Source organism: Perca flavescens, chromosome 14, assembly GCF_004354835.1.
Source record: "Perca flavescens isolate YP-PL-M2 chromosome 14, PFLA_1.0, whole genome shotgun sequence".
Taxonomy (NCBI): domain Eukaryota; kingdom Metazoa; phylum Chordata; class Actinopteri; order Perciformes; family Percidae; genus Perca; species Perca flavescens.
The window spans coordinates 12,109,054-12,124,981 of record NC_041344.1 but is presented as its reverse complement, the minus strand read 5'-3'; the positions used below and the strand labels follow the sequence as shown (position 1 = coordinate 12,124,981).

Here is a 15,928-nt window from a genome sequence, read left to right as displayed (position 1 = left end):
AAAAGTGTTCGCCCCCTTCCTTATTTCTTATTTTTTTGCATGTTTGTTACACTTAAATGTTCCAGATCACCAAAGAAATTTAAACATTAGTCAAAGTTAACACAAGTAAACACAAAATGCAGTTTTTAAATGAAGGTTGTTATTATTAAGGGGAAACAAAATCCAAACCTACATGGCCCTGTGTGAAAAAGTGATTGCCCCTTAAACCTAATAACTGGTTGGGCCCCCCTTAGCAGCAACAACTGCAATCAAGCGTTTGCGATAACTTGTAATGAGTCATTTACAGTGCTGTGGAGGAATTTTGGCCCACTCATCTTTGCATAATTGTTGTAATTCAGCCACATTGGAGGGTTTTTGAGCATGAACTGCCTTTTTAAGGTCATGGCACAGCATCTCAATAGGATTCAAGTCAGGACTTTGACTAGGCCACTCCAAAGTCTTCAATTTGTTTTTCAGAATTTTTTGGTAGACAGCAGAATTCATGGTTCCATTTATCACAGCAAGTCTTCCAGGTCCTGAAGCAGCAAAACAGCCCCAGACCATCACACTACCACCACTATATTTTACTGTTGGTATCATGTTCTTTTTCTGAAATGCAGTGTTACTTTTACGCCAGATGTAATGGGACACACACCTTCCAAAAAGTTAAACTTTTGTCTCGTCAGTCCACAGAGTATTTTCCCAAAAGTCTTGGGAATCATCAATATGTTTTCTGGCAAAAAGGAAACTTAATGTTCCTTTTGCTCAGCAGTGGTTTTCGTCTTGGAACTCTGCCTTGAAGGCCGTTTTTGTCCAGTCTCTTTCTTATGGTGGAGTCATGATCACTGACCTTAACTGAGGCAAGTGAGGCCTGCAGTTCTTTGGATGTTGTTGTGGGGTCTTTTGTGATCTCTTGGATGAGTCGTCGCTGCACTGTTGGGGTAATTTTGGTCAACCGGCCACTCCTGGGAAGGTTCACCACTGTTCCATGTTTTCGGCATTTGGGGATAATGGCTCTCACTTTGGTTCGCTGGAGTCCCAAAGCTTTAGAAATGGCTTTATAACCACAGTTAAGTTATGTTTTAACAGGGGGCCAAACATTTTTTCACACAGGGCCCTTAATCTTTTTCCTTAATAATAACAACTTTCATTTAAAAACTCCATTTTGTGTTTACTTGTGTTATCTTTGTCTTTAAATTAGTTGGATGATCTGAAACATTTAGGTGTGACAAACAAAAAAAAAAAAGAAATCCGGAAAGGGGCAAACACTTTTTCACACCCTGTATATATTGGGTGATTCCAGCCTTTTGCAGATATGTTTTGGCCATAAGAGTATACCTGTATTTACCAGAACAGAAAACATCAGCCAAGATAAGTTTTAGTCACTTGTCCAAATTGTTGTTTATGGAAAAAAATAAATCAGCCAATATAATTGTATTTTCCTAAACTCTTAGATATAAAAAATAAATAATCTGTTGGGCTATAATGAGTTTAGTTTTGAGGTTAAAATCCACAAATACAAGACTAGGAGAAAAAACATTTGCTTGTGTTGGAGATTTTTTTAATAACACGTTTTAATATTGCAACAGCCATCAGATTTTCTTCTAACAGGTAAAAATCATCAAAAAACGAAAAACGAAACTTTTTTTTCAGTTTTATATTCCAAACACCAGTTTCTTGTCTATGGCCCTAAAATCAAACAAATAAAAACCTTACACAGTGAGCAGATATTATATTCAACACATTGTTTTTCAAACAAATTATAAAAATAGATTTAGCATTTTCAAATACATATTTACAGTATTAAACATATATCGTAATGGTCACAGTAACAGAGAGGGGAAACAACTTGAGTTTCATTCATCGTGGTGATGAGGTCCAGTTTGTTGTGTTAGGGACTGCGTGTGTGTGTCTGTTATTTTGTGTTTGTGTGTGTGTATGTGTGTTTCAGGGGTTTTCAGGGACCATCAGGGAGTGTTTCTTCAGATATGCCGACATATGCGTGATAACATCTATAAGGACATGTGAGTTGTTATATTTCATTTGACAAAACGTTTTACGGAGAGGAAAGTACAAGGAGAAAGAACAAAAAACAAATTTTGTACCCAATACAAACCAGTTACAATATTCAAGTCGAAAATGTATGATAAACTAATAATGCCCCGATAAACTTCCTTCTTCAAGTCTCCTGTATTGTAATAGGACAGAAAAAGTGAGGGGCAGATCACTGTACAGAGAGAATTCGGGGCGTTATCTGGGGAAAAAGTGCAACCACATAGAATGGCAGAGCATGATATTAACAGCAACATAAAATCAAACAGCTACAAAGAGAGAAAAAAAAAGTCCATATGACATTCCGTAATACTGTATCCATACTGCAACACACATCTGTAATGTATACAGCAAATCCAATTATAATGGACCTAAACTTAACTGTACCAACTCCAGTGTTAAAGAATACACAGATACTGTGTGCTGACAGTAAAAACCCTCCAGTGTTCCTCTCACTCCCTGTGTACAAAACAACTCATTTATAAAAAGGTATAAACTCAGTTGTATAATAAATCAACAAAATAGAAACAAAACAAGAGAACACAACTGCTTTGCTTAACTTATTTTTTTTTTTGAAATACTATAAGTTAAATAAACCATCCTAACCTCTTTTCTACAGAGTCAGTGTTACAGTCTATGAACATATATAAATATCTGAAACGGGCCATCTTCCAGAGTTGACCAGTGCTCTATGCAGAGTATTAAACATGGTAGTGAGGGAGGCTTTGGAGAGGAGGATTAAGTTACTGAGATGACATTGAGCAGGGCAAAGGGGAACATTCAATGTTTTAAATGCAAAAATAAAAAGAGAAAAGACGGATATAGTAAAGAAACTATGATTGATAGTAGGGAAACAGACAGCGACATACAACAAATTAATGAACAATCAAACACGTTTTCAACCTTAACAATTATATCTTTAGGATCTTGCAGCTTTTGTTTAACCATCAGTAGCCCCAAAGAAAAAAAAAGCAGGTTGAAGTTCCTCAAAATACAGTATGTTCTCATCACCCATAACCTACTGTAGCTGTTCTTCCCATCAGCACACTTTATATACTGTACTATACTGTCTGCTAGCTGTGTTTGTTTAGCCTCAACAAACTCTTCTAACCTCACATTTACTGGACATTTGACATGGGACAGCACAGTCTTCTTAAACTACTGCAGCCATCTTCAGAAATCAGCTCTGACGTACAATATGATATGATTCTGTATCCGCGTAGTAGATCAGTTTCTGTTTGATGTAAAATAAGCTGTGCCAGTTCAGGGGGGAGAGGAATTCAATCCAAGGCCAGTAAAATACATCCTGGCTTTGACGACATATTGTTTTTAGTGAATCAATGTTGTGGTAAAGGGAAATTTTTGAGCACTAGTTCATAACCGGTGTGTTTGCAGCGTAGTACATCTGTGCCCGGGCTGCAGCTCAGAGGTCAGCTTCAGACAGAGCCCATCCTGCTAGAGACAATATTTCCTTTGTCTTTACGTGCTGACACAGTTATTGAAGTGCAGATTAAGGTCACAAAAAAAAAGTCAGGTGACATCACTCCTCTGCAATCCCCCAATTGCGACAGGAACACTGCTCGTCTCTGAGGGGATTCATAGAAAAAAGGAAGGAAGGAGTCAAGGAAGGCATGAGGATGTGTGGGAAGGTGGAGTAGATAGAGTGCTGAAAGATCTGTTTATCTTTCCTTCAGTTTGGAAGAGCTCTCTCTCTCTCTTCTTCTCCACCCCATCATCCATCTGCACACACGTGTGGGTCTGCAGCAGCACTGTGAGAGTAGGCGCGTCAACGGTTTTTTAGACCTGCACACCGCGGCCGTGCATTTGGATGACCTGGGCTCTGAGGGTCTGGATGGCAGCCAGTATCAGCTTCTGGTGCTCAAGGGAAGTGATGCCAAGGCTCAGTACATCTCTGTGGAAAAAAAGATGAGAACTTTATTGTACTCTATATCATTGGCAGGGGTTGGTGACTCCAAGACCACGAAGAAAATGCTTCTAGTAATCATACACTTCCTATTCTAAAGCATCTAAAAACTTCCACAGTATGTCATAAAAAAGTCATAGTATAGCATGTTTAAACTCTAAAACTATTCAATTTATTACATAAAAGAAAAAGAAGCATATCCACAAAAATGAGAAGCTAGAACCAGACAGCAGATTTGTGATGTCTGCTTTAAAATGACCAATTAATCAATTATCAGAAAAGTTGCTGATTATTTTTCTGAAGAATTATAAAAGAACCAATATCAAGTAAAATACATTATCCCCCAAGTAATTTATTTATTCATGCAAATATTGCTTTATTGATCTGTTCTCTTATTATCTCATTTAGCTACCCTCTCTAAAACAAGAAATGAAAGGTCACTGAGACAGAGTTGTATAAAGCCACTTACTGTACAGTCATTCGTGCCACAGACTCCAAGTAGCAGTATCCTGCGGCAGTGAAGTTGTCCTTGTATCGGCCCATGTCCACTGCGTCCAGCCACTCTCCCACTGAGTTAAATGATGGGAAGGAGGGCAGAGGCCTCTCTGCTAGCGTAATGGATGAACTCAGGGTTCTAGAGGAGAAGAAATAAGGTTGATTCCGTGGAGATAGGACATTCGTATAATCTAATGTACACAGCCATCCATTTACTGAGCCGATATATTACCAGACGGTACCTGCGTGCCAATGTGGAGGAACCAATACCATCAGGGGAGCGAATGCTCTTGCTGAGGGCTGAGTGGATCTGGCTGAAGCTGGGCCTCTCTGTCCTCTCCTTCTGCCAACAGTCCAGCATCAGCTGATGGAGATGTGGAGGGCAGTTAACTGGAGCCGGCAGCCTGAAACCATCCTCGATGGCCTTGATCACCTACGAGACATGCAGAAAAAGGAAAACAATTATATCAGGTTAGAAAATCTGGAGGTAGTGTTGTGATTTTTCCAGTACTTATATTATAATTGGATACATTCCCAAAATCCGTGTGTGACTGGTAGGGCAGGGCAGGAGAAGCAAATAAGAATGTAAAAAAGTACTGCATTTTTTTTTACTTTACAGTGGCTTAGTTGCCAAGAATAGAAGCCTTTGGACAGTGCAGGTCCTACTTGGATAAATAAGAATAGAAAAGTGCTGGTGCTTTCATTTTTTTCTTGGCACTAATTACAACACCTACAATGATGTTGCTCTGCATTGTTCTGCTTTTTGGTAATTTCACTTATTTTGAGGCAGCATCCTTTAAGGTCACCGAGCTAGCCAGCACCAACTGCAAAATAAACAGAATTTCACAGAGAGATATTGCCAACCTAAACAAAATGAGCTCTATACAAATCTGCAGTAATGTATTGACTAGAACTACTACAAAGAAATGTAACCATACAATGAAGAGGCAGCTATTGTCAGAAAGAGAATGAAGGTGTCCCTGCAAAATCTGACTGACTTTTCCTGTGGACTGAAAGGTCACTTAACAGGATATTCAATGTCTCAGTGTCACGTCACAGGATATTTGATGGGGTACAATAGTTGGGGTCCTATCAGCAGAAAATGTATTCTAACATTTTAATTTCCCTATAATACAATATATATTGTAGGCCTGTGAATAAAAAAAAACAGACTACAGAGATGAAATAAGCAGACCAGAAGAGACAATATTTTCTTATACCTGACCCACTCTAAAAAATAGGCTACTAAATAAAATTAGTCCAAGAAAATGATTTATCTGAGCTCAGCATTTTTCATCTAGCCTTGTGAAACCTCACTCTCTTCAAATAGCAGATCATAAAAGCATCCCTTCAGACATCCTCAATGTTCCTCGCTCCTCCATCAAACTAATGTCCCAATTCAAAAAACATTCACTGTAACACCTCACCAGAGATATTCTCTTAGTATCTCCAGGGACATGCGATACATCCTCCTTCTGTATCACTCTAAGAAATACAATCTCCTGAAAGGAGGAAATAGTCAGAGTATAATCACAAAAATGACATCCATCAGCGGCATTATTTCCTAAAATGCTCTTTCTTCTCTCTACCTAAACACCCGCTGCCGCCATCCTCTCAGCCCCTTAAGGCCCTATCTCACTAAAGAGCATTCATGAAATGCTTTTCAGCATTTGACATTTTCCATTTAATCAAAGCCAGTAGGTAAAGGGCACGATGGATCACAGGTGGACAGGCGGACCAACAATTCCGTTATAATATAATGTATCAATTTAAAGTGGATTAATATCCCTGGTGCTCTACAAGTTTGCCCTTTGCCCTTTCAATTGGAAAGTTTGATAATATGAACTAGGCTGAGAGGAAACTTTTCTCTTGCTTTGTGAAAGGGCACGAGGAAAAAAAAGGACTCAAAAGCAAGCTATTCTTGTGCCTGCTGAATAACTCATGCATATTAATTTTGGACATTAAAAAATGGAACATGCTAATAATCCGTTGCTTTATAACTATGCATCTGACTGCATAAAGTGTATACATTATTTTCTGATGGCAGTAATTTGAAAGGGCATTAGCATGATGAAACTTTTGGACTTGATGATTGATGACTTAATGCTCTGAGTTGTCGTCAATGAAAAGAAAAATAGTCACAAAGAATATTCTGCCCTCATCTTTTTAGCAGGCTTGCATCACACTTTCAACTACACTTCAGAGAAGCATGACTTCCTTCAAAAAGCAGAACAACCTTTTTTTGAAGGACAAAGTAGTAGGAGTGACGACAGCGAAACAGAGCACCCACCTACATTGACTTGAAAATTATAGATTTCTAGTGAAAAGCTGCAGGGTCCTATCGACTGGACAATCTCTTCAACCCTCAAATAGCAAGCGCTTTACATTTCCTGAAAGAGGGATTTTTTCCAGAAGGATTTTTAACACTTTTAAGAACCGGATGGCACCCATGGACAGGCGGAGGCCACTAGAAAGGGGTCAATGCGTCCTTAAGAAAAAACAGGATTGGTCATGGAGCTGATGCAGACTTAAAGAGGGGGAGTTAGGCCCTGCAAAAGCTTTCAGAGGTACTGTGGCTTCTTGGCTTTCTTTTAATAAGATCCACGCTGGGCATGGATACAGAGTTCATTGATAGAGGGAGGTGGAAGAGAGAGGGAGACTGGTAAAGTGCAGATATTCTATAAAAAAAAATGTGAGGGATGGAATATAAAGAACATGACTGGGGAGATTAATGGAAAGTACACTCCTATCTCTAAGCTTCTCACACACACACTTACATCCTGGTTGCCCATATCCCAGTAGGGTCTCTCTCCATAGGACATGACCTCCCACATGACAATGCCGAAGCTCCAGACATCTGAGGCCGAGGAGAAGCGATGGTACTGGATGGCCTCTGGAGCGGTCCACAGCACCACACTCTTCCCTCCATGCTGCGGGAGAGAACCAGAGAGGTAGACATGGGGTAAAAGGTTGAGGAGAGTTCATATAAGTAAAGCTTTGATATTCTCTTTGAACAGCTTTGAACATATTTTAAGTAGATCAAAAGAATCTTTAGAGGAGTGGAACCCAAAAATATCCAGGAAAATTAAAAAAAACTAAATATATTTTTTTCTGAAAGCTTAATTATATGACCTCAACCGAACCTGACATAACATGTGTTAACTCTCATTTGGTCCAAAGCTCATTAAAAATATCACCCGTACATGTTGCTGCAGCACACATGCCTAGGTTTTCACCATGGGTTTTTCTTACCAGTGTGGTGTAGATGGCCTCTATCTTGTCCTCTTGAAGAGGTCTGAAGCCGGATACCTTGCAGCCCAGGTTGGAGTTAACAAGCACCTGAGGGTGGGGAAAAAAACTGATTAGCATTGGTTACATTTAGAGAGGAAGCAATCTCAGTATGAGCTCTTACCACCCTGGTGGGCAAAGCTCTTATCGCACCAGGGACAATTAATTGTTTACAAGAACAAATTGCCCGTTCTTCATTTTACACAACATGACCACTGCATTTGCAGTTGGACAGACAGGCTCTTTTTATGAAAATGCCACACAGTGTAAACCTAAATGTGACAAAACGATTTCGCCAGTGTTGTCACGTCAATTTAAGCTTTGTGTACTACTCTAATAAAAAACTTACAGGCTAGTGATTGTCAAAGATGTTTGCAGACAAGGACAAATTGCATTCTGTAACCCACCTGCGAAAACTTGCAATAGCCTGCGACATACATCACCTCTATCGTCTCCTCCCACCTGCTCCCTTACCTTGTGTGCGGCCAGCCGTTTGTGGATAAAGCCCATTTCAGTGAGGTACTTCATCCCCGATGCCACACCAGTCAGCAAATCCATCAACTGCATTACACTCAACTGGCCTTCATGTTTCTGAGGTTATGTGAAGAAAAGAGATGGAAAGGAGAACAAGGAGGAGGAGAATGGAAAAGGAAATGAAAGAAGAGAGGGGCAGAGGAAAAAATAAGTTGTGTATATAATATGTATGTACAGTAGTGATCCAAAAACGGTGGCACATTTGTTACTACAGTACAATGTTGTGCTCACTGAGCTGAATCCCTTTATTTGGAGAATAAAAACAAATAGGCCATTAATTCATGTCCTTATAAACCACGCCGCAGTGGTTTTACAGAACAGATGGGCACGGTAACAGTTTACAGCATCTTTAAGGAGAAACACTCCATTTGTGCTGTTAATTATGGTACATTCTCCTTATTACTGTAATAAGCACTGTTTTGCTGCTGTAGGACTGCACTATAATAATGGTGAATTCAGGATCATTACAACAAAATGCCTCGTTTGTGAAACGGCTCCAAAACAGAAGGTAATGATGAGGCTTCATTTTGTTACTAGACGAGCAAACACATCTGCATGTGCATTTGAAGATAGATGCATGAACAGGCATACAAATTCCACACAATAAACTTACCCTAAGGAAGGAATCTAAGGCTCCGTTTGACATGCTCTCCACTATAATCATCATGGTGTTACCTGGAGAAAGACAAAGAGAGCAAGACAGGAGAGTGCATGAGTATGTGAAATTGGGGTAAAATAGAGAGAATCGAGGGACAAAAGAAAGTGAGAGAGGTAATAGAGACACAGAAAGGGAGGGTGGTAGAGAATAAAGTGAGTCTAGTCCACTTGGCAGCATGGCAGGCATTGTGCAAAGCCATTCCTCACCCAATGAACTGCGGTGAAGCCACGAGAACCTGTGTGCTGCCCCAGCTGTCTCAGCAAGTTTAACGACCCTCAAACGCTCGCACAATCTGTGCACGACCATACACACAGACCAACACGGTCCGGGTATACACTACACACACGCACAACAAATGCATGCATGCTCACACGCATACACACTGTGGCCAGGCGCAGATGGCAGGGATCCAGCAGTGCTAAGAAGTGCACAGAGAGGAAAATGAGACTGCAGCAGTTGGAGTAGAGAAGCAACAAGGAGAAAGGAGGAGTGGATTATGGGCGCTTGAGAGAGTAAAATAAACCTTCATAGATATGTAAACAACAAAAAATTTAAAGAAAATGTGATATGCTCTCAGTACTCGCAGTTTTTGCAGAGACATTACAAAAATAATAACTTGGCATTGTAATAGCCACAATTAATGGTTTGCCAGTGTTACTGGGCTTTCAGGAAGCTATTTGGAAAGGTTACTTACAACACGAGGGAACTGTGAGTAAGTACTGAGACACTGCCATAATACTGCAGCCATCATGTAATTAATGCGAGTTGGAGAGTGAATCAGGGGTTGAACAGTGTGTCGGTGAGTTGCAAAGGGCTGGGATGACAGATACATTTAGCTACAAACAAGGACCTATTTAAAAGGATTACATAATTTGTTTTATGTGATAATCCACTAAAACCATTGTATTTCAGAGGATGTCTAACAGAAATGCAGAGGAAGGGAGGGAGGGAGTAAAAACTGAGCGCTTTCTACTTCCTCACACAAATTCATACAAAGTCATACACACTTGTAAGTCATAATTTGAATTTAAAACAGTGTGTGGAAAAACTGTTACCTGTTGTAACTTCTATGGACTCAATCAGGGATGCCAGAGCAGATGATGAAAACTGGAATATCTACTAGATAGGACCTTTACTTGTAATGGAGTATTTTTACATTGTGGTATTGGTACTTTTACTTACTTCTTCCACCACTGCATATAATCCTGGAACTGCCAGTAAGAAGGTGGAGCAAATGGAGGTTCATAAAGGAAAGGACCATATAGAGGTAGAAAATAAAGGAGTAGGGCAGAACCGAATAGTTTGATTAGATTCAAGTGGTGGCTGCTTAGGATAGTTACCAACTCTTGTGATCCAAACATTTCCAATAACTCTAACAGCACCATAAACTACATTTATATAACCAAACAGAGGATTTCATTTTTTTGGGGTGATGACATCATAAAATATGACGACAGACATTCAAAGCTTCAACTGAAAACCTCAATAGAAGCTTTGAAAGTAAAAGAAAATGGGGACAAATCTATGTTTTTAAGTGGCCTTGAGTTATGGTTAAAAAGAATAGGAATATTAGTAAGAAGGCTGTTTGGGTGAGGTGTTGTGGTGGGGATGGAAGAGGGTTGAGTGAGAATCTGGGGGTGGGGGGGTAAGTGATGTAGAGAAGGTGATTTGTACTCTAACAGTATGTGGGTGTGTGTACTGTTTGTGTGTGCATGGATGTGTGATTTCATGCCAAGTGAGGAAGCAAGCAAGCAAGCAGGTGTGTGTATGTGTCAATGATAGTGAAAGATAAAATGAGCATATGGGACTGCCTTTGGATGTGTGTGAGGGAGCATGCCCGTGTGTGAATGTGTGTGCCTGTGTGTGTGTGTGTTTGCGCACGTGATGGTGGGCGAGATTGGAGTGGATCTCAGTGCCCCGCTGGGTCTCTAGCACCAATTACTGTACCCTGCACATCTGCTGCCATCCTACTGAGCACAGAGTGTGTTCGGGCACTGTGCCCACATACACACACACACACACACACACACACACACACACACACACACACAGAGCATCACTTCGGCAATAACAAAAACTTCACAAACTCTTTAAACCTTCACCTGCCATTCCTATTAACCCCTACCTCATCTTCTCTGTCTCTCATGTCTCTCTTCTCCGTCTCCTCCCTTCAAGTTTTTTTTTCTCTCCCGCTTCTTCCATCCTGTTTTCGCTCTAGGACCTCAATTGCTATCTGTCAGCGGAAAATGGGCCTTGATGTAGCTCAGCTGCTGCTAGCACACGCCATCTAACCCCCTACCCTGCCGTCTACTCTTCAACCTTTTCTTCTTTTCCATCCTCCCATCCCGCCCCTCTTTGCTGTGAGCGTTGACCCCCTCCGTGTGTGTGATATTAAAGTGGTCGGAGTATCAGTGATCTTCCCAAACATCTCTTCTCCTGTCCATGCTCCTTTTACAGTTTTTGTCCCATCTGTCTCCAAAGTACCAGAAGAAGTGACCCCCTCTGCAAGTGTGATATTGAATTGGTCAAATTCTAATTCACTTGTTTACCCCATTCCGCTTCCCTACATCCTTGCTTCCCTTTTCCCATTCCTTCCTCCTTGGTAATGGAGGTGATGAAACCCTTCATGATACTAAAGGTGATCCCATTCCTCCTTTGATCCTTGGATACCCAGGATTTTTCCCCTTCTATGCTTCTTTTCATCTTCACCTGCTCGCCTTCCTCCCAAACTTCTGCTTTCTGCTTGATCTCCCTCCCCATCCTTCTTACCCGTGGTGATGACGCCCTCCAGTCGGATGATGTTGGCGTGGTCAAACTGCCCCAGGATGCCGGCCTCGCTGAGAAAGGAGCGGCGCTGTTTGTCTGAGCAGCCGGCCCTTAACGTCTTTATGGCCACCGGCAGCTCTCTCTTACTGGGCAGCTTAAGGCAGCCGCGACACACCTCCCCAAAGTCGCCTGTAGGGGGAGACAGACAAACAGAGGTCATGAGCCGTATCGATTGATGACAAACCAGAGAGAGCGGGAAAAGAATAGGGCATATATATATATATATATATATATATATATATATATATATATATATATATATATATATATATATATCTGCTCAACCTGATTCCCCCTCTCTAACTCCCATTCATTCCTTCTGACTTTCTATATACAGTATATAGAAAGTCAGAAGGAATGAATGGGAGTTAGAGAGGGGGGAATCAGGTTGGAGCAGAATCAGGTGGAAAAATACAAGTAGAGAGATGACGCAAATGAACAGACACTATTGAGGGAGAGAGAGACATGAAATACAAAGGGATCAAAGAGAGATCAAAGTTGGGGTAGGGTGCAGGTGAAACAGTGGAACATCGAGTGCAGCCAAGGCAAACAGTGGAGCTCGATTTTGGCAGATCAGTAAATCGCTAGACTGATTGAACTGGTTTCTACAATTCTACTCAAGTCAGGTTGAGGGAAAGGGCAAAAAAATTGAGTTGCCTCATGATTACTGCAGCCGTTGATAGTCACTACTCTGCTGCCTTTGCCTTATCTTATTTTGCTTCGGTTAAAGAAAAAAAAAAAAAAAAGAATTGCATCATTCTTACTGTGCCATGCACTCCATATTTATTATATCTTTCTATACCCAAAGAAGTGCTCATATTCTGCTGTAAATGTAAAGGTGCATTCCACCAAGTTTACACATGAAGATAATTTTACTCGTCACAAGGAGTACTGTTCAGCCTGTAAAATGGCTTCTGTGGCTCTGAAAAGGGCTTTCTAAAGTTTGAAATTGATGTCTTGGCCTTTGCTCCTTCAAATACTAAATCACTGAAGTACCCCTTTTAAAAAGAGCAACTTCAAAAAGTTGCAAAGTGCAACAATTCTGCTTGGTTCCCATGTACAATCACATACCTGTGTGCACAATTCTTTCTATCTTGATGCTCGAGTTGTCCAGCTCCTTGGCAAAGGCGTGCACGGCCTGCAGCAGGTCCTCACAGGTCTCAGGGTCAATGTAGGTCCTACGCGTTGGGATCTTAACTGAACAAACAAACATAGAATATTAGACATAGCTCACAAAAATTAATTTAGAAGCGTACTGGTGAAGCAAGAATTTCCATTGTCCATAAATTCACTAGGACAGCAACACTTCAACAACATGTTTGTCTGCAGAAAGAAACACATTAAAAGATAAAAGTCTGCAGTCCCAGCAGCAAAATGTCCACATGAGGCACAAAATAGATAAACGGAGCCAGATACCATTTAACTGTGTATAAGCAGATAAATACAGATAGCTAGCCAGCTGTTTTGTAAGCATAAAGGGTCTGTTGTCCTGATAGTACCGTTCTCTCAACACAAAGCAAAACATTTCTCATGTCTGCATCACTTTGTGCTCTACTAAGGCTACAGTCAGTGGAGAAATTGGTATCTCTTGCCTCCTTCAACAAAGAATTTCTTTCTGTACAATTGTTGAACATTTGACCAAAATGTTGTGTCTCGGAAGAAGCCCTTGCTCTTTGATCCAGAGACTGAAATCAATACCTCAGTTTCACCATTGATGCTTGAGACTGCTGAAACATTTTCTTCTATCAAACCCCACTATAACTGTAGGGCTACTTTAAACATCTCAGTTTGTCATGTTAAGCCAGTTATATGTAGTTATAATAACCAAACATAACCCCAAATTAAAAATACTATTCAGATAACTGTTTTAGGGGGATTTTTGCATTTAAAAGATACAAAATGCTTCCTTTTATGTATTCATAACTTGTCTAATTCTCCGTTTTTGTTTGTTTTGACCTTGCAAACTCCAGAGGCAAACAGAAAGAACGACATCAAACGCTAATCTGACTTTGGGTTTCCTCCACGCGGCTTTAGCCAGATCACAGGGCTCTTCCACAAGGCTTTTTGTCCTTTCTGCCTGCTTCAAAATGTTATCTCACACTCTCACACACACACACACACACACACACACACAAAAATAATCTTTAAGCAGAAATTGGGACAGTACATAATAGACAGCAGTGCTGAGGCAGAGAAAACCTTAAAGTGCCACTTGTAGTAGACTTGCTGCTTTTTGTTGTCCAAAAATAATGAAAGCTTAAAAGTAATGTTATTTTTGGAGATTGTCTTTGCCTACAGACTTGTCCTCTTTCCATAATGTGTGAGATTTAATAAAAAACCTAATAAGTATAAAAGTGATGTATTGTGGGCTTCACAACTTGTTAACATACAGTACAACAAGAGGGTTAAATATCAGTTAAAATGGAATAGAGTCTAAATGCAAATTACATTAATTGTTTCTTGTTGCCCTTTTCAATCTCCAAAGAAAAGAAGGTTATTATTAACGATTACCATGGCTAATTTCTTTCAAGGACCTCTAGAAAATCTCTTCCGTGACACTAATGAGACACAACAATTGCAAATTCCAGCAGACGTTTACAACAGCAAGTGATATTGACCCAAATTGTTTGACTGTACACAACCAAACAAAAGCACTACCTGGTTTCAATGAGCGTTTTTTTTCATCAACTGCCAACTGTATTTACCGAACAATAACAACTAGCAAATAAACTAGCCAGCAGATAGCAATAACCATTAACCAATGGACTATAGTTCTCAATTAGTTGACCTTTGACCCTAGTTACCACATGTTAAGACTAATCTTCCAGGAAAAAATCCTGGTACTTTTCCGAAAAGCCGGGCCAAAGCTCTGAAATGTGATTACAGCTCTAGATCGACTTGAGGGATCCTATACTGGCTGCCTCATAACGGCTTATTGATCCAAAACACACACACACACACACACACACACACACACACACACACACACACACACACACACACACACACACACACACACACACACACACACACACACACACACACACACACACACACACACACACACACACACACACACACACACACTTTGACAAATAAAGCCCAAAGTTCAATTATGAAGCAAATGAAACCTTTTCTATTCAAGGCCAGGGCTAAGTGGAGGATCGAAGACTCTTTTCTGACAAATAGGGTTTTCAAATACACTTACAGCTTACAACCTGCTGTGCAGTACATACTGTACACACACACACACACACACACACACACACACACACACACACACACACACACACACACACACACAGGGGTGCTAACATGCCTCATAAACAATCAGCTGCAAACGGCTGCAAATGCTCAGATACACATATGACACACCGGTGCATGCTTCATTGGCTCTGTTGCTGATTAGTTTCAGGGTTAACTGTGTCACTGCCAAGAGCGATTGAGGGGAAACTGAAGCATATTCACACTTGGCTGCACAATCTTCAGTGGACCACAGAGTTAGCATGCCCAGCCCCAAATATTTTCATTTAAACAAAAGGCCACAAACTCTTTATCATGCTTTATTATCTTTCGCCATTCATTTCTCCAGACCCCTTCTCGGTCTGTCTCTCTCTGACATGTAATCATACTTTGGATGATATCTAAAAGTGGTCTATTAATGGAGATTGCAGATGAGTCTTGATCTGTTCCTCCATCCATCCATCCCCCCCATTGCGTGTTTCTAGGTCACATACTCCGACATAAAACTAATGTTCTGAGCAATGTCACTTATGAGTCTTTCCGTCTCTGCCAGCTCACCTCTTCATACTCAGACTCTTTTCCTCTTACTGCACCCTTCACTCCTTCCTCCTCTACTTTATTAATCACACACTCATTTATTCACGCTCTCTTTTACCCTGTCCTTCCGTGCTAATATATGGTCGAGGAATGTGTTTTTAAGAGTCTAGGAGGCGAACAGATGGGAGGAGAAAAAAATTTAATCAGGCTTACAGACACTCACTACTTCACACACTCCACTGCAAACCTGCAGCGCCATCAGAGCATGTTGTAGTCCACAGCCACGGAACAGGAAGAGCACTCAAGAGAGTGTGTTGGATAAAGAAAACAAAAACACGTCTCTGTGCCTATTTATGCGAGTGTCCGTGTCTGAAAAGCGGGCCAGAAAAATG

General features: G+C 40.7%; 1 protein-coding gene across 2 annotated transcripts in view; it reads right to left on the bottom strand.

The window, feature by feature from the left end:
• Nucleotides 1-1,564: 1,564 nt before the first annotated feature.
• epha10 (EPH receptor A10) overlaps nt 1,565-15,928 on the bottom strand; it is a 167,676-nt gene continuing 153,312 nt past the window's right edge. For both annotated transcript variants that reach the window (XM_028596648.1, XM_028596649.1), the window contains exons 10-18: nt 12,828-12,953; nt 11,700-11,885; nt 8,886-8,947; nt 8,213-8,329; nt 7,703-7,789; nt 7,228-7,380; nt 4,693-4,883; nt 4,425-4,589; nt 1,565-3,943 (exon numbers count right to left, since the gene is read on the bottom strand). In XM_028596648.1, coding sequence (XP_028452449.1) covers nt 3,829-3,943; nt 4,425-4,589; nt 4,693-4,883; nt 7,228-7,380; nt 7,703-7,789; nt 8,213-8,329; nt 8,886-8,947; nt 11,700-11,885; nt 12,828-12,953 — 1,202 coding nt within the window. In that variant the 3' untranslated portion in view covers nt 1,565-3,828. The remainder of the gene's footprint in view (nt 3,944-4,424; nt 4,590-4,692; nt 4,884-7,227; nt 7,381-7,702; nt 7,790-8,212; nt 8,330-8,885; nt 8,948-11,699; nt 11,886-12,827; nt 12,954-15,928) is intronic.